Source organism: Choloepus didactylus, chromosome 3 (assembly GCF_015220235.1).
Source record: "Choloepus didactylus isolate mChoDid1 chromosome 3, mChoDid1.pri, whole genome shotgun sequence".
NCBI classification, from domain to species: Eukaryota; Metazoa; Chordata; class Mammalia; order Pilosa; family Megalonychidae; genus Choloepus; species Choloepus didactylus.
In genome coordinates this window covers 80852940-80876771 of record NC_051309.1, presented here as the reverse complement: position 1 = coordinate 80876771, position 23832 = coordinate 80852940, and the positions used below count along the sequence as shown (strand labels likewise).

General features: G+C 38.2%; 1 protein-coding gene and 1 pseudogene across 3 annotated transcripts in view; both read left to right on the top strand.

Moving 5' to 3' along the window:
- Positions 1-23590, top strand: part of NAAA (N-acylethanolamine acid amidase) — a 35542-nt gene extending 11952 nt beyond the window's left edge. The window contains exons 5-12 of one of the 3 annotated variants that reach the window (XR_005215888.1): positions 6140-6216; positions 8439-8611; positions 8766-8828; positions 9603-9669; positions 9827-9965; positions 18942-18970; positions 22212-22289; positions 22918-23590. Coding sequence is in view for 1 of the 3 variants with exons in the window: in XM_037830003.1 (XP_037685931.1) it covers positions 6140-6216; positions 8439-8611; positions 8766-8828; positions 9603-9669; positions 18942-18970; positions 22212-22287 (485 nt within the window). In the remaining 2 variants the exon portion in view is untranslated. Of the gene's footprint in view, positions 1-6139; positions 6217-8438; positions 8612-8765; positions 8829-9602; positions 9966-18941; positions 18971-22211; positions 22290-22917 lie in introns of all 3 variants that reach the window. The other 2 variants (XR_005215887.1, XM_037830003.1) reach the window with 2 other exon arrangements.
- On the top strand, positions 13930-15702 carry LOC119529530 (annotated as a pseudogene).
- Positions 23591-23832: the final 242 nt, after the last annotated feature.

Sequence of the window (23832 nt, the reverse complement as noted above, 5' to 3'; positions counted from 1 at the left end):
ACCAACTTTAACATGCTGTCACACCAGTATTTCTTTCCCTCTCTCCCTCCCTCCCTCCCTCCCTATCATCCGTCATCTATTGCTCTGTCTTCTGAACACATGAGAGCTAGCTGCACCCATCCTTGAACAACCACTATAATTGACATATACAATTCCAATGAACAAGAACAATCTTTTATGCAATCCCATTAAATGCAGCTAAGAAGTACTAGAGATTCAACATTGATACAAAGCATACATTCTATATTTCCTTTTTTTTTTTCCCCTAAGTCTCAACTGTGTCCCTTTGAGCCTCCTGTCCTCCATCCTCAGATCCCATCCAGGGTCACCCTTGGCATTCAATTGTCATCTATTTAGACTGTCCTTTTTTTTTTTTTCCTCAATTGTGGAAACATATATACAGCCTAAATCCTCCCATTCTACCCCCTCCCTAGCCTTCCATTAGTGGGATTAATTATATTTAGAATGTTGTAATGCTATCTCTTTCCCACCATCTATTACTAGAAATTTCCCTTCACCTCAAACAGCAACCCTACACTCATTTCTTAACTCCCCATTGCCCATTGCCCCTTCTCCCATTTCTCTTAACCCATACTCTACTTTTCATCTCTATGGTCATATTCTCTGATAATTTCTTTGTGTTTACTGTGGGGCTTAAAATTAAACTCTTAAATCCATAACAATCTTGTTTTTCTTTGATACCAACTTGACTTCAATAGGACACATAAACTATGCTCCTATACTCCTCCATTCCCCCACCTTTATATAGTTCTTGTCAAAAATTACATATTTTACATTGAGTTCAAAACCACTGATTTGTCATTAGAGTTTGTGTATTTTATATCATGTAGGAAGTAAATAGTGGAGTTACAATTCACAAATTATTGACTTCTATTTGTATTCCATTGTGGTCAGAGAATGTGCTTTGAGTATATCCAATTTTTTTTTTTTTAATTTATTGAGGCTTGTTTTATGTCCCAGCATATTAGTCCATTCTGGAGAAAGATCCATGATCACTAGAGAAAAATGAGTGTCTTGGTAATTTGGGATGTAAGGTTCTATATATGTCTGTTAAAATTCTCTATATCTCTTTCTCCTTTCTTTGTTTCTCTGTTGGTAGGGCTCCCTTTAGTATCTGAAGTAGGGCAGGTCTTTTATTAGCAAAATCTCTCAGCATTTGTCTGTCTGTGAAAAATTTAAGCTCTCCCTCAAATTTGAAGGAAAGTTTTGCTGGATAAAGTATTCTTGGTTGGAAATTTTTCTTTCTCAGTATTTTAAATATGTCACGCCACTGCCTTCTAACCTCCATGGTGGCCACTGAGTAGTCACAATTTAGTCTTATGTTGTTTCCTTTCTATGTGGTGAATTGCTTTTCTCTTGCTGCTTTCAGAACTTGCTCCTTCTCTTCAGTATTTGAGAGTCTGATCAGAATATGTCTTGGAGTGGGTTTATTTGGATTTATTCTATTTGGAGTTTGCTGGGCTTTTTTGCTTTGTTTATTTATATTGTGTAGAAGGTTTGGGAAGTTTTCCCCAACAATTTCTTTGAATACTCTTTCTAGACCTTTACCCTTCTCTTCCCCTTCTGGGACACCAATGAGTCTTAAGTTTGGACGTTTTATTTTATATGTCGTATCCCTGAGATTCATTTAGATTTTTTCAATTTTTTTCTCCACTCTTTCTTTTGTTCTTTCATTTTCTGTTTTGTGGACTTCTAGGACACTGAGTCATTGTTCAGCTTCCTCTAATCTTGTATTATGAGTATCCAGAATCTTTTTAATTTGGCCAACAGTTTCTTTTATTTCCATAAGATCGTCTATTTTTTTATTTACTCTTGTAATGTCTTCTTTATGCTCTTCTAGGGTCTTCTTTATGTTCCTTATATCCTGTTCCATGGTCGTCTTCATGTCCTTTATATCCTTTGCCATGTTTTCGTTCTTCGATTGTAGTTCTTTGATTAATTGTGCCAAATACTGTGTCTCTTCTGATATTTTGATTTGGGTATTTGGGATCAGGTTCTCCATATCATCTGGTTTTATCATATGCATTAAGATTTTCTGTTGTTTTTGGCCTCTCGGCATTTGCTTTGCTTGATAAGGTTCTTTCAAGTTGTAAAAAAAAATACCAATCTAATTTTTCAGAGATACAAGTTGGTAGCGTACACTTTCTCTAACTAACCAGCAGATAGTGTCTGCAAGTCACCTATACCCCTCAAGTCAGTTCTCAGCTTTGTTCTTGTGGTGTGTGGGGAAATGATTCTTGTGGGGTTCAGTTGGTAAACTCAGTTTGGGTGTGTTGCTGGAGCCATCCGCCCTGAACGTGGGGCGTGTGTCCCGGTGGCTAGAGAGGCAGGGCAGCTTTAATAGTCAGACCTCCCAGGTGTTCCTGGAGAGTCAAGGCTGTTGCAAGAGTCTAAGCCTTCATTTCAGTTCTGCCGCCGATCCTCTCTGATGCTGACACACAAACCACTGGCATTGACGTAGCGTCCCTGGGTTTTCTGAGCGGGCCTCCCTTCTCAGCTGTGATCTTCCAGAACCTCTGCTGAGGGAAGGCTATACTACGTCACAAGTGCACGCCGTCCCTCAAAGGAAGCCTCGGGCTGCCGGGACATGCAGGGTCACTCTCAGCCTGATGCAAAGATGGCTGAACGGGGCATCTCCACCCCTCCCCTCTCCTTGCTCAGTTCCTCCTTCCCAGCTCAGGGACAACTGGCGCTGCTCTGGGCTGTGGGCACAGCCCCGGGCAGGAGTGTCCCCAGCCCGCCGGGGAGCGGCTGCAAGCAGCGGGGTTTCTTTCTCCTTCCGGCTCTCCCCTCTGCTCCCCTGGCCTTGAGGGAATCTGCAGTGGGCTATCCTCCATGCCAGACACCGAGAGGCTGGCTCAGACTGCTTCTGTTGTGCTTCCACTGTGCGGTTTTCACCGTCGCAAATGCAGCCGCTCCTGGGTTTTCCCTTTTTTTTTTTTTTTTTTTTAAAGAAGCAGTCTGTCTCCAAACACCAACCTCCGGCTTCCCCACACCGCAGCACAGCTGCAGGTCTTTCAGCTGGCTTACTCGCTCGTTTCAGAATGCATACTCCCGTTTTCACCAAGTGTACGGCCCCTGTGGTTCTAGCAGGCCTTGTCCAGCTGGTGCATCGCTGAAACTGGTATTCTGGGTCACCTTCTGGTTTTTATCTAGGATTTTTCACAGAAGTGTTATTTTGCCCTGTCTCAACTAGCTGCCATCTTAGGTTCTCGTCCCAACCTCCTTTCGCGCTCCCAGCTTGAGTATTAACTGCCTTCTCCACATCTCCACCTTGATGTCTCATGGGTGTCTCAAACTTAACATACTTAAGCAAGTCTCTTACCTTTTTTTTTTTTTTTTTTTTGCCTTCCCTGCACCAATCTCCACCTCCACCCAAACCTCTTCTTCTCCTGGTTTTCCTTGTCTTGAGAAATGGCACCAACCAGTTGCTCACAACAAAACCTAGGAGTCATCTCGGATGCCTCACTCTCCAGGTCCTATCAGCTCTATTGCCATCATCACACCTGTACTGCTGCAGTAGCAGCCTCATTCTTGGCTGCCTGTGAAGCTTTTTTTTTTACATACATTTTTGTTAAATTAAAGAAGTTGTAAGTTTACAGAAAAATCATGCATATTCCCATATACCATCCTGTTATTAGCATCTTGCATTAGTGTGGAACAGTTGTTACAATTCATAAAAGAACGTTTTTATAATTGTACTATTAACTATATTCCAATGTTTACAATAGGGTTCATGGTTTGTGTTCTACAGTCCTATTGTTTGTTTTGTTCTTTAATTTTTATTCTAGTAACATATATACAACTTAAAAGTTCCCCTTTTAACCACATTCACATATATAATTCAGCATTGTTAATTATGTTCACAGTATTGTGCTACCATCACCACCATCCGTTACTAAAACTTTATGATCAACCCAAATAGACACTCTGTACAATTTAAGCATTAACTCCTCAGTTCCTAGCCCCACCCCATCCCCTGGTAACCTACATTCTAGATTCAGACTTTATGAATTTGCTTATTCTAATTATTTCAGATCAGTGAGGTCATATAATATTTATCCTTTTGTGTCTGGTTTATTTCATTCAACATGAAGGCTTCAAGGTTCATCCATTTTGTTGCTTGTGTCAGAACTTCATTTCTTTTTATGGCTAATAATATTCCATTGTGTGTATATACCACATTATGTTTATCCATTCATCTGTTGATGGACTTGTGGGTTGCCTCCATCTTTTGGCAATTGTGAATAATGCCACTATAAACATTGGTGTGTAAATATCTGTTTGAGTCCCTGCATTCAAATCTTTGGGGTATATACCTAGAAATGGGATTGCCAGGTCATATGGTAATTCTATACTTAGCTTTCTGAGGGACCTCCAAACCATCTTCCACAGTGGCTACACCATTTTACATTCCCACCAGTAGTGAAGGAGTGGTTCTATTTCTCTGCATCTTCTCCAACACACTATTTTCTGTCTTTATTATTATTATTATTATTATTATTGAGATATATTCACATACCAGATAATCACCAAAGTGTGCAATTAGTGGTTCACGGTATCATCATATAGTTGTGCATTCATCACCACAATCAATTTTTGAACATTTTCATTACTCAAAAAAATAAAATAAAAAAGAACACCCAAAACTTCCCATATCCCTTATTCCCCCCTATTATTTATTTATTTTTTTGTCTTTATTTTCTTACTCATCTGTCCATATCCTGGATAAAGGGAGTGTCAGTCGCAAGGTTTTCACAGTCACACCACATAAGCTATGTAGTTATATGATCATCTTCAAGAATCAAGGCTACTGGGCTACTGTTCAACAGTTTCAGGTATTTCTTTCTAGCTATCCTAATACACTAAAAACTAAAAAGAGATATCTATATAATGCATAAGAATAACCTCCAGATTGACCTCTCAACTCCATTTGAAATCTCTTAGCCACTGAAACTTTTATTTTGTTTTATTTCTCTTCCCCCTTTTGGTCCAAGAAGGCTTTCTCAAGCCCAAGATGCCAATTTTCTGTCTTTTTAATAGTAGCAATTCTAGTGGGCATGAAATGGTATCTCATTATGGTTTTAATTTGCATTCTCCCCTCCTGTAATTCTTTCTCCACCTAGCAGCTAGAATGAGCATGTTTAAAACCTCTAGTGGCTTTCCATTTCACTCATAATAAATCCAAAGGCCTTACTCTGGCCTCAAATCGCTATGTGGTCACCAGCTCCAGCCCACCTTACACCTCTCTCCTCCCTCATTCCACCTGCATCTCAACAGCATTCTTTCTTTTCCCCACATCTGCCAAGCTTTCGCTGCCTTTGGGCCCTGACACATGCCTTCTGCCTACAATGGTGTTGCCATCTTAGCTCAAATGTGGACAACCCAGAGGCTCTCCTTAATTCTCCTTGCAACAAGAGTCCTCGCTCATCCCTCATGGTTACACTACTGGGTTTTATTTTCTTTGTTATAGTTATCAAAATCCTGTTTAATGGTACACTAGTTACTTTTGTTCACTATTAAATTCCAAGTTGGGATATGGCACAAAATTGATACTCAATGCTTATTTCTTGAATGAAAATTTCTTCTTTGGAAATAAATTCCCTAGAGAGACTTTTAAAGATGTAAAAAAGTAATTTGGGGGAATGACTGTAAATTTGTGTTTTTTTTTTAATGTGAGCCCAAATCAAACTTAGATTTCTGAAAGATATAAGTTCTTTACATCCTTCCTAATACGTATTATTGGGCCATGGCTTTCTGGCATCTACATGATTTAATTTTACCTGAGCTAATCAATAGAATGATTTCCTCTAAGATAATTATCATCGTGTCCTGGGACAAAAGAGGCTGCTTTCAAAACTTTGAATATCTGCATATTTTTTCTGGAAGATCATTTATATATATAAAATGGAGATACATTTAGAGTTGCCATGAAATTCCAGCTTAATCTTTGAAAACTGGATGCTGATAAAAATCATTCTTCGTTCAACTAAACTTCCTCCATCAGCTTTCTGGCAGCTTATAATATGGGAAAGAAATAAAATTTAAGGAATTTTTTAAAATGGTATTTGGGCAGCAAAATGTGTATTTACTTATTGTTCCTTCCCCAACTCTGCAGATAAAGGCTGGTGGTGGGAGAATGCAATCGCTGCTCTTTTTCAGAGACATTCTCCAGTCAGCTGGCTTCTACGCACTGTGAGTATATTTGCTCTCCAGCCCACCTCATCCTAACTTCATGTGTATTCATGTTGTGAGGCATTGTCATATTTAACAATATTGTTTTAATGTAAGAAGCTCTTAATAAGAATAAGCATCTCAGAGATGCTTGATGTTTGCAAAATGCTTATAAACCTTTTGATAATAGGCTGGAGTTTTCCACAGGAGCTCACTGAGATAAAAGGTAATAATAGGCTCGTCTTTAAAAATAGATGACTCCCTTTTTAGAATCTCCTTTTGCAAATACCTGAATTAGCAAAGCAAATGCATTTGGAGGTAGCTCTAAACACAACGAAAGAAACAGGTGCTTTACATGAACCTATTAAATGAACAGGGTCGTATAAATGAAATCATAGAGTTCAGACTCATTTTCTTTCACTCAGTATAAAGTTTTTCAGATTCATCCATTTTGCATGTCTCAGTGGTTTATTCCTTTTATTACTTAGGAATATTCAATTGTATGACCATGCCACAATTTGTTTATCCATTTTCCTATTGGTGGGCATTTGGGTTGTTTCCAGTTTTTGGCAATTATGAATCAGGCTGCTGTGGAAATTCTTGTACACATCTTTTTTTGTGAACATATGTGTCAGTTTCCCTTGGATAAGTACCTTTGAGTGGAATTGCTGGGTCATAAGATTGATGGATATTTAATTTTTGAGAAATAGCAGCTTTATTGAGGTATAATTCACATCATACCATTCACCTATTTAAAGTATACAATTCACTGGTTTTTGGTATATTCACCGAGTTGTGGGAATCATCACTGCAATCAATTTTAGAATGCTCATTCCTCCCAGAAGAAACCTCATACTCATTAGCAGTGATTCCCCATTTCTTCTAATTCCTGAGATAGGTAGGTAGATAAGACACATGCCTTCCCACTGGGTTTGTCACCAGGGTGAAATAAGTCACCTCTGCCTTCAGTATGTCCTACTGATGTTCTTTTGCCTTGTTCTCATAGAACTCTCTGTTAGGGGCAATGAATTATTTGAAAGTAGTTTGAAGATGGTATAGGTGATGGAATCAAACAAATATTCCGTCATCTGTACTGCCTCACTTAATAATTCTGCTAAGTTCAGAACAAACTAACCCAAGCCAAAATACCTCATCCTAACAGCAATATGTATAAGGCAGGGTGAAACATACATAATCCTGCCATGGGTTGACGGTTTATGGTGCCTTGCAGGATGGAGCCTTTGCAGACACCGGTATTTAGAATCATTTTTTTATTTGACCCAAATCCCATCCCCTTGACCCTCGTTTCCTTAACAATTTGCCTTGGCAATATTCAGGATGATCAAGCATAAAATGTCCTTTCAAAAAATGGTAGAAGAATGATTGTGAAAGTGAGGTGGGAAGAGCAGGCCTTCTACTACACAGTGTTCTTGAGCAGATCACTTTTGGAAAAGAGCACATATGGAATTTGAATATTGGGAACATGATCTTAACTATTCATGCCACAGACCCTTTGGAAAGTCTTCATGAACCCCCAGAGTAATTCAATGGAATAGACTGGCAAAGGCTTGTAGATGAAGAGAGCATGCTACGTGAGAGCAATGAGCTTAAATTGAACTCTGTTCCGCACTCCCAATCCCAATCCCCCATCCACCAGACTGACTTCTTTTGGTCCTTTGGCCTCAGCTCATGTGATACTTCAAAAGGATACCTCCTCTGATGCCCTAGAAGCATGGTGAGGATAGATCCCCTGCTATGACTTCCATAACATGTCTTTCTTCTTTGCTAACACTCATTATACTGCCTCACCCTTGCCTGTGGACTTTCCTGTACTCCTTGTAACTTCTGATAGAACAAGGACCAGCTCACTTCTCTATCCCCGTACTAGCACAGTGCCTAGCACATAGTTAGTGTTCAAGAAATACCTGTTGAAAGAACAAACAATTGAGGAAATGTGGGGAGTCTGTCAGGATGATCAGCCTAGAAAGCACACAGTCCATGTTTGGTGAGACAGACAGAATTTGTCAACTTTCAGTTCTCTTCCTTTTGTGAAAAAATTCCTAGTGCTCTGGAAGACCCCTAAAGCTGAGGCTTCTTCCATTTCAGGAGCTCTTATACAAAAGGATGAGGTCAGAGTAGTTCAAGGTTATGGTCATGGCATAATATATAAGTAGGGTATGCTTGGGATCATTGGTGGGTTGATTGGTGTGGATGACTACTAATGCATTTGTTCTTTTGTTCAGACCCTGAGTGAGTCAGAAAACTTTGAAGCAGCTGTTTTCAAATTGGCCAAGACTCCTATTATTGCTGATGTTTATTATATCATTGGTGGCACGTCCCCCCAGGAGGGAGTGGTCATCACAAGGAACAGAGGTGGCCCGGCAGACATTTGGCCTCTAGACCCTTTGAATGGAGCGTGAGTAGAATTGAGGGCTCTGGTCATTTTGTATCAAATGATCTTTACTCGTTTTCATTGATAAAACTGGAGGTCTTTTTTGTTTTTACATATGTTTTCTTTAGCTATGTCCTAAATAACCTTGCATAAGAGAAGACGATATGCTCTGTTGTAGGTGGTTCCGAGTGGAGACTAATTATGACCACTGGAGGCCAGCGCCCAAGACCGATGACCGAAGGTAGATCTCTGTAACCTTTCTGGTCTGCAGTGCTTTCCTGCAGTCAGGAGAAAGTGTCCTTCCTATTCCAGGGTCTGGTGAGGACTATAGGTGCTGTCCCCTCCCAGAAAATTACCTGGGCTCCCTCACTGGTGCCTTAACCAGGATGGGAGAGTCTAGTGTATGGTGGAGAGCACTGGGAAGAGTCTCTTTGGCAGTTGGTTGAGTGTCAGGCGGGGGAGGTCATCCTGGGTTTCAGAGTCAGGGGGCTTAGATTATTCCAGCAGCCCTGGAGGAATCACTGGGGCCTCTTTTTCACCCCACTGTAAAAAGAAGGGATAGGAGTAGATTCATGGTCTCCTCTCTAAGACTGTTTGGAAGGAAAATATTTCCCTTACTTCAATAAATAAACAATCCAATTCAGGTTTTTTCACTGTCCCTTCTAATTTTGAAAATTCTATAATTATGTCAGTATATCCCCAAATAGCAGGTAGTTATATTCCTCATTTTGGCTTTACTGTCCCAAATATGTGGTGGCAACTATTCAATTCTGCAGCAACAGATTTTCATCCTCCCAGCTTCCCTGAGCAGATGGTGTCAACTCTCCCAGCTGTTGAATTAATACCACCATGGCAGACTGGACCTAGCAGGAAACATGTTTAGGGACAGAATCTGTTTTGGGGAAAGAAAGATAATGAGGCTAGGCCTTATGTTGTGCCTCCCAAAAGGAGAGCTGATGGGATTCAGGGTTTTTCTGAAATGCTGATAAATGACCTTTGACCATTGTCTTTACAGAACAACTGCCATTAAAGCCCTTAATTCCACAGGCCAGGCAAACCTTAGTCTGGAGACACTTTTCAAGGTAATTTGTGTTGTGACGTCCAGCTTCCACCCAAGATGCTTGATGTCTTTGTTAATAGTGATTGGACTATATCACCCAGCAGCATCCACCTGAAAGTAAAGAGCTAGTATGGTTTTGTTTCCTTCCTTCTGTGTTTGGGCATTTCCTGGTCTGGAAGATCCCTGAGGGCACAGCATAGACTCTGGCCTTGGTTTAGCCCTCTCGGTGGCAACAGAGACCCCACACCAGCATCTACAAGGACTTAACCCTACACCAGCATCTACAAGGACTTAAAGACCCAGGACACTTTTTCATTGGTGGGTTTCTTCTTTCTCTTTCTTGTGTTATTTAGTCCGATGGATCCCTGAGGGCCCAGTACAATTGCTAGCTTCAGTTTCTCTCTGAGCAGCATCTTCTGGCCTTACACCAGCACTACTGGGACACGAAGAGCCAGTGTACCTCTTTCTCTCTCTGTTTGTTTGTTTGTTTGCTTGCTTGCTTTTGTTACTGTTGTTTTATTTTTGGATGGGGTGAATTCCTGATGAACAAAAGGGATGCTGGCCTAGGTTTTGGCCTAGAAAGCAGCAGCGTCTGGCTTCCCACTGCACGTAACCAGAGACTCGGGAAGGCAGTGTGCACTTTTTTATTTGGGGGAGACAATATTTTGTCTGATTGTTAAAAGTTTTTTTCTTTTCTTTTCCCCCCCTCTTTCCCTCTCTCTCTCTCTTTCCTTCCTTTTTTTTCTTCTTCTTGCTCTTAGTCTGGCAGACTGAAAAGTGGGGGAACTAGATTTCCAGAGTGAGCTCCACATAATACTCAGAATGTCCATAACTTAACACAAAATTATGAAATATACAAGGAGACAAGAAAGTATTGCCAAGTCATAGGTTAAAAAAAAAGTCTGACGGAAAATATTCCGGAGGAAGCACAGAATCTTGAAGTACTAATCGAAGATCTTAGCACTCTCATAAATGGGACCAGTGAACTAAAAGGAAAACATGGACAAAGCACTAAATGAAATCAGGAAAGCATATGAACAAAATGAGAATTTCAGTAATGAGGGAGAAATTATAAAGAAGAACCAAATAGAAATTCAGAAACTCAAAAGTACAGTAACTGAAGTGGAAAACTCAATAGAGTGGTTCAAGAGCAGATAGGAACAGGCAAAAGAAAGGATCAGCAAACTTGAAGATTAAACAATTGAAATTCTCTAGGTAAAGGAACAGAAAGGAAAAAGAATGAAAAAGAAAGTGAACAGAGCCTGAGGAACATGTAGGACACCATGAAGTGTACCAATATATGCATCATAGGAGTCCCAAAAGGAGAAAAAAGAGATAAAGAGCATATATATATATATATGAAGAAATATTGACAGAGAACTTCCCAAATCTGATGAACGATATAAATATGCAAACCAAACTATCCCAATCAAGTCACTGAGACACGCTATGATCAAACTGTCCACTGGAGGCCAGACAGAGACAAAGACGAATATAAAAATAGCAACAGAGAACGACATGCCACATATAAGGATTCTTAAAAACATCCAATTCCTCAATAGAAACCATGAAGCCATGCTGAAAAAAAATTTTTTTTTTACCTGAGAATAGTATATCTTTCAAAGTTGTCCTTCAAAAATGAGGGAGAAATGATGATATTTCCAGACAAACAAAAACTGAAGGAGTTCATTATCACTAGGCCTATCTTACAGGAAATGCCAAAGGGAATCCGCCATGTTGAAAAGAAGGATCAATAAAGAGTATCTTGGTACTAGATGAAGAAATAAATATCTCAAATATACTTAATAATATGAGTGTTTCGGTTTGCTAAAGCTTCTGGAATGCAATATACCAGAAATGGGTTGGCTTTTATAATGGGGATTTTTTAGTTTACAAATTTACAGTTCTAAAGCCATGTCAATGTCCCATTTAAGGCATCAATAGGATGATACCTGGTCTCTGAAGACAGGCTGCCAGGGTTCCTCTGTCAGATTATAGGGCACGTGGCTGGTGTCTGCTGTTCCTTCACTCCTGGCTCTCATTGCTTTCAGCATCTGGTTCCGGTGACCTCCTCTCTGAGATTCTCTGGGGCCTCTCTTGGCATCTCTAGGGCTTTTCTCTCTCTGTGCTCTCTGGGCTTTTTCTGTCTTTTATCCTCTCATAAAGGACCCCAGTAAAGGGATTAAGACCCACCTTGAATGGGCCTTCAATTGAAATAGCCTAACCAAAGTTCCCACCCATAATAGGTCTGCACCCACAAGAGTGGATTATTAAAAGAATGTGGTCTTTTCTGGGGTACATAACAGCTTCAAACTGGCACAGTGGGTAAATACATATGTCAGTATTATTTCATCTTTCATTTGTAATGTTGTCTTTCACTTCTTTTGAGGCTGAAAATTCAAATGCATATAACATAAGTGTAAATCTTTGTTACTGGACATGCAATGCATAAAAATATATTTTTTTTATGACATGAACAACATAAAAGAGGAATGGAAGGATATAAGTACTGTGTATGTGTAGATTATTGAAGTCAAGTTGGAATCAACACAAACTAAACTGTAAGAGATTTGGTATACTAAATCCCTATTGTAACTGTAAAGAAAATATCTTTTTAAAAAATCAACATAAAAGGAAAGGATTCAAAATGGCTCATTATAAAAGATCAAATAAACAAAAAGGACAGCAGTAATGGAGAAAAGGAGGGACAAAAAGGTGTAAGACTTAGAAAAAACAGCAAAATGGCAGAAAGAAATCTTGCCTTATTTGTGATTCCCTTACATGTAAATGGATTAAACTCTCCAATCAAAAGGCAGAAATTGGCAGAATGGATAAAGAAACATGACCCGACTATATGCTATTTACAAGAGACCCATCTTGGATCCATAGATAAAATTAGGTTGAAAGTGAAAGAAGGGAAAAAATGTTTCATACAAATAGTAATCAAAAGAGAGTGGAGGTGGCTGTATTAAAATTAGACAAAATAGACTTTAAGACAAAACTGTTACAAGAGACACAAAAGGACATTATATATTGATAAGTGGGTCAATTCAACAAGATTTAACAACTACAAACATATGCACCTAACAATAGAGGACCAAATTATATAAAGCAAACAGAATCAAAGGGAAAAATAAGACAGTTCTACAATAATATATACTACTTTCGCTACTGGATAGAACATCTAAACATAATCAGTAAGGAAATGAAGGACCTGAATAACACTGTACACCAGTTAGATCTAATTGACATATGTAGAACATTTCACCCAGCAATGGCAAACTACCCATTCTTTTCAGTTGCACATGGATCATTCTCTAGGATACTCCATATGTTAGGGCAAAAGAAAAGTCTAAATAAATGTTAAAATATTAAAATCATAAAAAGTAACCTCTCTGACTACAATGGAATGAAGCTAGAAATCAATAACAGTAGGAAAACTGGAAAATTTACAAATCTATGGAATTAAACATCACATTCTTAAACAACCAATTAGTAAAAGAAGAAAATTATGAGGCAAATTAGAAAATACTCAAAGACAAATGTGAACAAATACACAACATATCAAAACTTATGGGATTCAGTGAAGACAGTGTTCATAGGGAAATTTGTAGCTATGAATGCATATATTAAAAAAGAAGAAAGATATCAAATTAATAACCAAACTTTACATCTTAAGGAAATAGAAAAACAAAAACTAAGTAAGCCAAAATTTGGTAGAAGAAAGGAAATAAGATTAGAGTAGAGATAAATGAAAAAAGAGAATAGAAAAATAATTGAGAGAATAAACAAAACAAAAAGTTGGTTCTTTGAAAAAATCAACAAAATAGACAAACTTTTAGCTAGACTGAAAAAGGAAAGAGAAAAGATGCAAATAACTAAAATCAGAAAGGGAACTGGTGATATTACTACTGACTTAACAGAAATAAAATGGATTATAAGAGAATATTGTGAACAATTGTATGCCAACAAACTAATCTAGAAGAAATGAAAAAAAAAATCATAGAAGTATATTAACTACCCAAATTGACTCAATAAGAAATAGAAAACTTCAACAAACCTATAAAAAGAGCAGAGATTGGATCAATAATCTGTAACATTCCATCAAAGAAATTTCCAGGACTAGATGGCTTCACTAGTGAATTCCACCAGACATTTAAAGAATTAATACCAATCCTTAAACTCTTCCAAAGAATTCAAGAGGAAGGGACACCTCTTATTTTATTCTATGAGGCCAGCATTACTCTGATACCAAAACCCAGTAAAAACATCACAAAAAAAGAAAATTATAGACCAGCTTCCCTTATGAATATAGATGCATGAATCTTTAACAAAATATGAGCCAGTCAAACCCAATGGCATATTAAAAAGATTATACAGTGTGGAACCAAGTGGAATTCATCCTACAGATGCAAGGGTGGTCAACAGGAAAATGAATCATTGTAATATACTACATAAATAGCATGAAGAAAAAAAAACATGATCTCAGATGCAGAAACGGCATTTGACAAAATCCAGCACCCTTTCTTCATAAAAATACTCAGAAAAATGGGAATAGGAGGGAACTTTCTCAACATAATAAAGGCCATTTTTGAAAAACAGATAGCAAATATCTTACTTAGTGATGACAGACTTAAATCTTTCCTCTTAAGATTAGGAACAAGACAAGGATGCCTGCTTTCACCACTGCTGTTCAGTATTATACTGGCAGTTCTTGCCACAGCAATTCAGCAAGAAAAGAAAGGTATCCAAACTGGAAAGGAAGAAGCAAAACTCTCTATTGTCAGATGACATGATCTTTTATATAGAAAACCCAAATGAACCCACAAGAAAACTACCAGACCAAATAAATGAATCTGCAAAGTGGCAAGGTACAGTATCAATATACAAAAAAACAATTGTGTTAATTACACTAGCAATGAACAATGCAAGGAGGAAATTAAGAAAACAATTCCATTTACAATAGCATTTAGAAGAATAAAATATGTAGTAATAAATTTAACTAAGGATACAAAAGACTTGTATATTGAAAACCACAGAACACTGCTGAAAAGAAATTAAAAAAGACCTAAATAAATGGCAAGACATCCCATATTCACAGATTTGGAAGAGTTAACATTGTTAATCTATAAATATTATCCAAAGCCATATACAAATTCAATGCAATCCTTAATAAAACTCCCGCAGCATTTTTTTTGCAGAAATGGAAAAACTGACACTCAAATTCACATGTAGCTTTTTGCCACATCTACTGCGAGAATGAAGACCATTCTCAGCAACCAGACGGTCGATGTTCCAGAAAATGTCGACATCATGCTGAAGGGACACACAGCTATTGTGAAGGACCCCAGAGGAACTCTGCAGAGAGACATCAGTCACATAGTGTAGAATTCAGTCTTCTTGGAAAGAAAAAGAAGAGGTGTTGGGTTGACAAATATTGGGGAGGTAGAAAGGAACTGACTACGTTCGCATTATCTGTAGTCATGTACAGAACCTGGTCAAGGTTGTTACACTAGGCTTACATTACAAGACGAGGTCTGTGTATGCTCACGTCCCCATCAGCATTGAGTCTGGTTGAAATCCAAAATTTCTTGGGTAAAAAAATACATCTGCAGGATTGGTATGAGGCCAAGTGTTACTATTCAAGATCTCAAGCCCAGAAAAATGAATGAATTCCTGAAGGAAATGACATTGAACTTGTATCAAATTCAGCTGCTTTGATTCAGCAAACCACAACAGTTAACAACAAGAATATAAGAAAATTTGTGGATGGTTATGTCTCTGAGAAAGGAACAGTTCACCAGGCTGATGAATACAGTCTAAGAGTTGTACATCAATGGAAACAACAAGACACGAGACCTATTTGTAATATTTTGAAGATGAAATGAAATCCGTCTGTTAATTTGAGCCTTTTTTAATTTTAAAAACACTCTCTGTCCCAGCACTGGTAGACTTAATGAGGGAAGTGGCTTGATTCAGTTCTTATGGGTGATATTTCAGGCAAGAAATATATAGTACCAGTGACAGGTGACACAGAAATAGCTGTTCATCATCAGATGTGAATTTGGGGGGGAGATGCTTAAGGTGTCTGTAATTTTGCTGGCCATGAATTTTAATGCCCTGAGTCACTTGTTCTGTATATCAGTAACTTTTTGTGTAAAAACACCTATGAAGTTGGAACGTTGATGCACTGTTTTAGTGAGAGAGACACAGTTAGTGTTACATAATAAACCAGGTTGCTCTTGTATAAGGTTTCAACAATATTTCTAAAAGCTGATAACCCTTCCATATCTTAGTCTGTCCCCCTTTACATCACCATATGATGCTACCATACCTGCCTAGTTGTTAACCAATTTCTACTTCTAGCTTAAGATACCTTACTCTTAGTGTCTGAACTTTGTTGAACTATTTGTTCTCCGGCACGGGTATATGAACTACATTTGGGGGTAGCACTGGTTTAATTAGACCAGCTCAACTCATTAGGCTGCCTCAACACCTCTTCCTGTCTTGCCCTTCTCATTTGATGACAGCTTCAACCTTCCAATTTCTCAGGCAAAACTTAGGTTCGACCTTGAGTACTCTTACAAACCCCATATTCAAAGGATCTGCCTTCACAAAAATAAAGCAAGGAAAAATAGGGGGACCATAGATTCAATAAAAATGTTAGCTAAGAAAGCAACCAGTTACAATGTATAGATTTTACTTAAATCTTCATTCAAGTCAGCCAACTGGATATTTGATATTAAGAGTCATGGTATAGTTAGGTTTTTAAAAAGAAATATGGATGAAATCTAGGGTTTGCTTAAAAATATTTCAAGATGGGCTTCAGATGGGGTTTCTAGATAAACAGGATTGCCTGTGAGTTGATAATTGTTGAAGTTGGATGATAGAGGTTTATTATTGTATCCCACATTCATAAGGTTTTGAAACTTCCCATAATGTAGAAAGTAAAAAGAAAATTTTGTGTATTTTGCCTGAATTATTACAGTAGCCTCTTAATTGGTCACCTTTCCTCTGCCCTCCCTGTTTTTCTTATTTTCTCAGTACCAGCCAGGGTACTTTTTAAAACATGATGCACACCATTAGCACTCTCCTCCAAATCCTGCAACAGTTTTTTTTTTTAAAACCCTCACTCCCCTCTGTGTTCTCCTACATGAAGATGGGCATCTTTGTTTTGTGCACTGGTTTGTAAGTACTACAATGATGTCTACCACATAGCTATTTGCTGAATGAAGGATGCCCATATTGCCAGGAAGTTTCACATCGTAATAGCAATGGGGCTGGATAGATGTTGATGTAATGACAAATTCAAAACAATTTGAGGCTCAAGGAGAAATCTCAAAGTGACCAATATTAGATGGGGCAGAGACTAGTATTGGGAGTGTCAATATAAGGTGGTAGTAACAGCTGTGGGAGTAAATGAGATTTCTTTGAAGTGGATGTTATGCTGGATATGATCATCACAAAGGTAACTTTTGGAGGTTGGTTGCAGCTAAGAAGTGGTTTCCATTTAGTAACAGTCTAGACAACCCCCTGAAAAGAAGTTTTGTCTCCCACGTCTTCTGTGTCTAGTATGGATAAGCACTTCTGTGTTATTTTTACAATGCTGAGGTGTAGATGTCCACATTTTATTAATGAAAAAAAACAAGTAACTTTTTTTAAAAAATCACATGGAACTGCAAGGGGCCCCAAATAGCCAAAATAATTGAAAAAAGGACAGGGTTGGAATACTCAAGCTTTCTGGTTTCAAATTGTATTATGAAGCAACAGTAATCAAAACAGTGGGTACTAGCACAAAGATAGACAAATAGATCAGTGGAACAGAATTGAAAGTCCAGAAATAGACCCACACATCTGTGGTCCATTGATTTTTGACAAGGATGCTAAGAACATGCAGTGGAGAAAATATGGGCTCTTCGATAAATGGTGTTGGGGAAACTGGATAACCACATGCAGAAAAATGAAGTTAGACCCCTACCTCACATCAACTCAAAATGGATCAAGGATATCAATGTAACAGCTAAAGCTATAAAACTCTTAGAAGATAATGTAGAGGCAATCTTCATGACCAGGATTTAGCCAATGGATTTTTAGCTATGACACCAAATGCATGAGCAAAAAAAGGAAACAATAGATACATTTAATTTCATCAAAATTTAAAACCTTTATGCATTGTAGGAAATTATCAAGAACCTGAAAAGGCAAACCTACAAAATGGGAGAAATAGTTTTTCAAACCATGTATTGCATAAGGGCTTAATATTCAGAACAGAAAAAGAGCTCCTACAACTCAACAACTATAAGACAAGCAACCCAATTAAAAATGGGCAAAGGACTTGAATAGACAGTTTTCCAAAGAAGATATACAAGTTGCGAATAAACACATAAAAAATGCTCAACATCATTAGCCACAATGAGATTCCACTTCACACTCATAAGGATGGCTATTATTTTTAAAATGGAAAATAAACGTTGGAGAGGATGCAGAGAAATTGGGAACCCTAGGGCACTCTTGGTGGCAATGTAAAATGATGCAGCTAATGTGAGAATCAATATGACAGCTCCTTAAAAAGTTAATTACAGAACTACCATTTGACCAAGCAATCTCACTTCTAGGTATATACCCAAAGAGAGTGAAAACAGGGTCATGATCAGATACTTATACACCAATATTTACAGCAGCATTATTCACAATAGCCCAAAGCTGGAAACAACCTAAATGTCCCCCAACAAACGAATGGATAAACAAAATTTGGTACATACACAAAATGGAATATTATTTGGCCATAACAAAAAATGAAGTTATGAGAAATGCTGCAACATGGAACAATCTTGAAAACATTATGCTTATTGAAACAAGCAAGACATAAGGGCAAAAATTGTATGATTTTTATACAAGTAAAAATTATTTTTAAGAGATAGAAATAGCAAATTTGCATATATAGAAAGCAGATTAGAGGTTCCTGGGGATGAAGGAAGGGAGAAAGGGGGAATGTTTGTAAAAATAAAACAATAAATAAATAAGGAAACCATTTTAACTTTATCTAATTCAGCATTTCCTAAACTAATAGACAAGCTGCATATTATTTTCCATAATATAGCTATCAGAAGAATGTAAAAAAAATTGAAGTTGTAATATATGTTCATTGTTTAAAAGGGGAAAAAATAGAAAAAAAATTTTAAATCTGCCACCCAGAGATACACCAAAGTGTTAAGTGATTATAGTCTCTATAGATATTCCACTTACATTTCTTCTAGTTTTTAATACTTTGTAATATGATTTGTTTCTATGCAGGTTTTGTCAGTGGTTCCAGTTTATAACAAGTAAGTGACCTGTTAAACATATCTGTTCATGAGTCACCACAGAACATGAACTCATTTCACATCATCCTGTGCTCAGCAACGAGCTGAGGGCTCCTGTGGACCAGGTTTTTTGGTGCTGTGGATACAGCAGTGAGCAAAACAAAGTCCTTGCTCTCCTGAGACTAACAGATAAATATATCGTAAGTCAGGTGAGAAGTCCTATGAAGAAAACCAGTGGAAACTAGGAAGGCAGAGATGCTTTCATCCTAACTCAGTCCGGTAGCTGTAGACTCTGCCTTCACTGGTTATGAGCGCCTTAAATGTCACTCTATTTTTAAACTAAACTTTAGACACCTTTGGCTTTCTTTTATCTTCCTGGCAAGTTTATTTCTGCTGCTCCCAGACACATGCCTCACTCACAGACACTTCACGAAGATCATTTTTATCTCTCTAGCCTGTACCTTTGATAGGAGAATTCTATGAGCCGTAGCTTCTCTGGTCTACAGCCAGAGATTTCACCCACGGGCTTTTCTGACGTCAAGTTCTGGGCCATTGCTACAACTGCAACAGGAAGTTCTTAGTTAAACTTGAGAGGCAATCACCACCAAACTTCTGCAGGAAACTCTGCGGGCCTGCTGCCACCATCCCAGCAATGCTGAATAGTGCCAATGGCCTCCCTTCACAGTCCGCACTAGGTGTTGCCTCAGACGGGGGACTCACTGCTAGTTGCCTCATCCACATCTAAGCCTAGCTGATAGGAAGGTAGGCACCTCCTTTTGCTTAAGGAGGTAGGGTTTAATTTACTAAAATGAAAGAGGAAGCATCTGCCAGTGAGTTAAGTGTTTTACCTTCCTTTATTTTAATGAATTCCAAAACCAGGAAGTCTCTACTTTTTCTTCATCCTCACTTCTGCTTTCTGCAAGGCAAGAATATTAAAATGATATTCTTTAAGACAGATAAAACTATAGAGTGACTTGTACTTTCAAATATCGAATTGGTTTTTTTCTTTGAAATGATCTATTTTACCAAAATACAAAACAGTAGTTTTCCTTATGACCTCTAGAATAACTTGTAAATGGCTGTGCTGAGATACCTTAGGTATCATGACATTTTCAAAACTGACATTGTTCTTTTGACTTTGTACCATAATAGGAATGTTAACATAATACAGAAAAAGGGAATCTCCAGAATATCTCTTTGAAAGTTTTTTCTTCAAGTATGGCCTGATACGAAAATTCATGCTTAAAAATGTATTCCAGAAACAACATTCCAATAGTCAAATACAGAAAAACAAATGTCACTATCCTACTACTATAACAGATCAGCTGTGTTCGGTGTACCCAGTGGTGTGCCAATAAACAAAAACCCTGATTTATAGCATTTTCTGTTTTCTGTAGTGTAAATATTTCCATCATGGCTGATGTAAAGCTTGTAGGATTTTATGTAGGATAAAAATATGACATAGTTAACGGTTGGTTCTTGCCAGCCCCTGGGAGCCAGATCCAGCACATACTGACAGGGCCCCTCAGGCTGAGGACAGACTCTCAGTAGCACAGTGTAGGTACAATTTTGCCCTTTCAGTATTCATTTTTAAAATAGGGATTAAGAACCTATTTTTTTATTTCTTATAGTTTTTTATGATTATATAAATGATGGGTGTATCTTTTAGAAATTAGTATCATAAAGTAATAATTATATTTATTTTAATAAAGCATTTTTCACAGTAGTATATAGCCTTTACAATTATAATTTTAAATATCTGTGTAATGACTTATAGGATGTGCTGTAATTGAGTTAACTGTTCTCCAATTGCTAGTTTTTCCTCTATTAAAACTCTGAAATACATATATTTGTACATTTCCCCTCTGCTTTTGGATTATTTCCCTGGGCTGAATTCATGGAAGTAGAATTACTGAGTTAAAGGGTATCAATGTTTAAATGGCTTCTGGAATATTTTTTTAAAAGCAAGCCTAAAATCTTTGTAACATTACAAACAGTTTACCAAGAAGCATTTTTCTCTATTTTATAATTAAAAACCCAAGAGTAGATGCATTTAAACGACAGTCACCATTAAGCCAGGATTAACAGAACCTTTGCTTGTAATGATTAACACCAACTGAGGCTGTTCAAAATGTGAGGTTAATAGAAGTTAGTCTGAACATATGTGATTAGTTCTATACTGCCCCTTGCGCTGTGCTACAAAATTACACTCACCTGCAATAGAACTCCGTCCTCTATTCTGGCTATAGCAGAGAAAACATTAAAATAGAGAATAGAATAAAGTAAACCAAGCAACTGAGTTTCTGTTCCAGGAACCTGCGTTATCCTTGGATATGAGCTCTGCACGTGCTCATAATGCTGTCTTCGGCTTGGTCTATTATCTGTGGAGTTCAGAACCACTAATCCCGCCTACTTCTGAAAACCCAGATCCAAATACTTTGAGCAAAAATTATCATGCATCCCAGCTGATTTCCAAGACAACTGGTAGAAGAAGGAGTAAAGAAGTGGGTCCTAGTCTTTGTGCCTGCCCATGTACCCATGAGCTCAAGGTTTAGGGCTCTTGCTATGCAGAATGTTAAATAAATGAAATTTTATTTTCAGCAGCATCCTTAGAGCAGGGCTAGAGTGGCCCTGGCTTGATCCCTGAGCTTTACGGGGTCTGCTCTGGCCCTTCCCTAGCTGTGGCCCTGCCCTTGAGATAAGTCCACTGGGCCAAGGGCGTGTGTCCACCCAGAGTCTGGCCCCAGTTCCCAGGACCCTGAAGCCCTTTTCCAGGACTTGTGCAGTCCTCTTCCCTGGGTGGGGTTCTCCTGAGACTGGTACGCACCATTGTGGGCATCCTGTGCCTGTTGGGTGGCCCAGGGCTGGCTGTTTGCTTGGAGTTGTGGATGAAGCTTAAACAGGCAGGCTGAGATGTCCATAGACATGCATATAAGTCCCCTTGTGGGGTGGGAAAGAACCAAGGATGGGAACCGAAGGGGGCAGGCCATGGGTGAGGGCCAAGGCTGGCTCTCTCTCACTGCTACAGTGAGAGGCGTCTGAGAATTTTCTATTTGAACTTGACCTTCCACACTGTTGTGAGAGTAGGAAGAAAGAGTACTTTGTTCACTTGACTTATAAATTTTTAATATTCTGACATATGTGGGCCTCCATTTGTACTCTTAAGTCCCAAGTGTTAAGAAAGGGCTTAGTATTTTTCTCCCTCATTTGGAATATTAGGGAAGAATGATGTATATATAAACATTCATCTTCTTATTTTCAGCCTTACAATTTATACTACGGTAATGAGCGCTGCCAACCCAGACAAGTACACGACTAAGATCAGAAACTTGGGTTAAAAGTAAGTAAGCATCAATGAAATCATCTGTGTGAAGTTTTACCAATGTTTAGTGGGGTGTTTGTGTTTTGGGAGGGGATGCTAGTTTTCTCACAGAAGATGGTAGCATCCTTGAAATTTATACATGCATAATATTCTCTGACAGGCATCTGGCATATGGCTATAATTTGTGTCAGACTGTCATCATTAGATATTTTTAATTGTTTGTATGAAAACGAATCTTCTAGTGCTCTTTTCCCCTTATTTAAACCTGTTCTCGGGGCAGGATGTTATCTTTTCACTTCTGTTAAGGGGTAAATATCTGGTATGACTTATGTATCCCCAGAGCAATAGAGAGGGTCAGAACCTTTGCAGCATAAGATTGATTCTTATGGCAAAGAACATTACAGAATTTCTATCAGGCACCATTGAGCCCAGAGGTAAGGGAAAGCACATGAGGATAAAGCAGGAGGACTTTATGCTGTCCCTGAAATCAAACCTTGTAAGGCAGCCACTTACTGCTCGGCCACCCATCCCATTGCAAGTATCTTCTGGAGTTTGTAAACCTGACCTGATGTTTTGGTTATTTACTTTTCATGGGAATGTTAATATCAGTGTTTTAATTAAATGCATTTATTTTTAACTCTTACAGGTGATTTTTTAAAAATGAAATTCTTGAAGAACTGCACTTTATGAAGTAAAACAAAATACAAGTATTATAGTATTTTATGAACCAAAGACTCCTTCCACTTTAAACTTTTCAACCTTGTGAAGTGGGGGGTGGGGGAGTGGAGAGGATCACTTTGGAGTTTATTTTTGTAAGTAGTAGATGTTTTGCTTTCTCATTTCTTCTTGGTTTGCTTGACCCTCCCTATTCTTCTATCCTGTCTTGAACAACTCAAAGATAAATGGTCACAGACGTCTTTATCCCCAGCTTCTGATGATAAAATAGAGCCATGCTATTAGATCTCAGCTTATCCACTGAAGAAATGAGCTGGCAAGACCTCTTGTTCTCTGCAAAGTGCTTATGAAAGAGCCTAAGAAAAGAGGGTCCCTTCTAAAAGAAACGGAGAACTCTTGTTTGAATAGAGACTTGTTTGAATGTTAGTCTGACCTTTGATCATGGATTTCCATGTGAAGAGATTCTCATTTTTTAAATGTTCCTAATGTTTTAAAAACCGGGTGGACCTCGTTTTTAATAAATAGCTACTTACTGCTTTCTGAAAACAATGTGAAACCAAATTCTTTCTGATTGTCACTTATCATTGGTTAATAAAATGTTGAAAGAGATGCTGGCAAAGAGAATAAAAACATTTTTCAAGATATTCAGTGATGTGTTCTCCCTCCTTCCTTACGCCTGAATCCATGTGGTTCTTACAGCTGTCCTGAGAAAGCAGCTCTCTTTGATGTTACTCAAGTGTCAGGATTCAAGTGACTGTACAGCGGCTTTGTAGATTTTAATTTTCTTCACATGTGCATGAAAGAAATTTCATTGAGGAGGAAGTCAGAAAAGGTTAAGAGCATGAACAAGGGAGTTTTGATTGGCTGTTCTTGTTTAGTGTGCCAA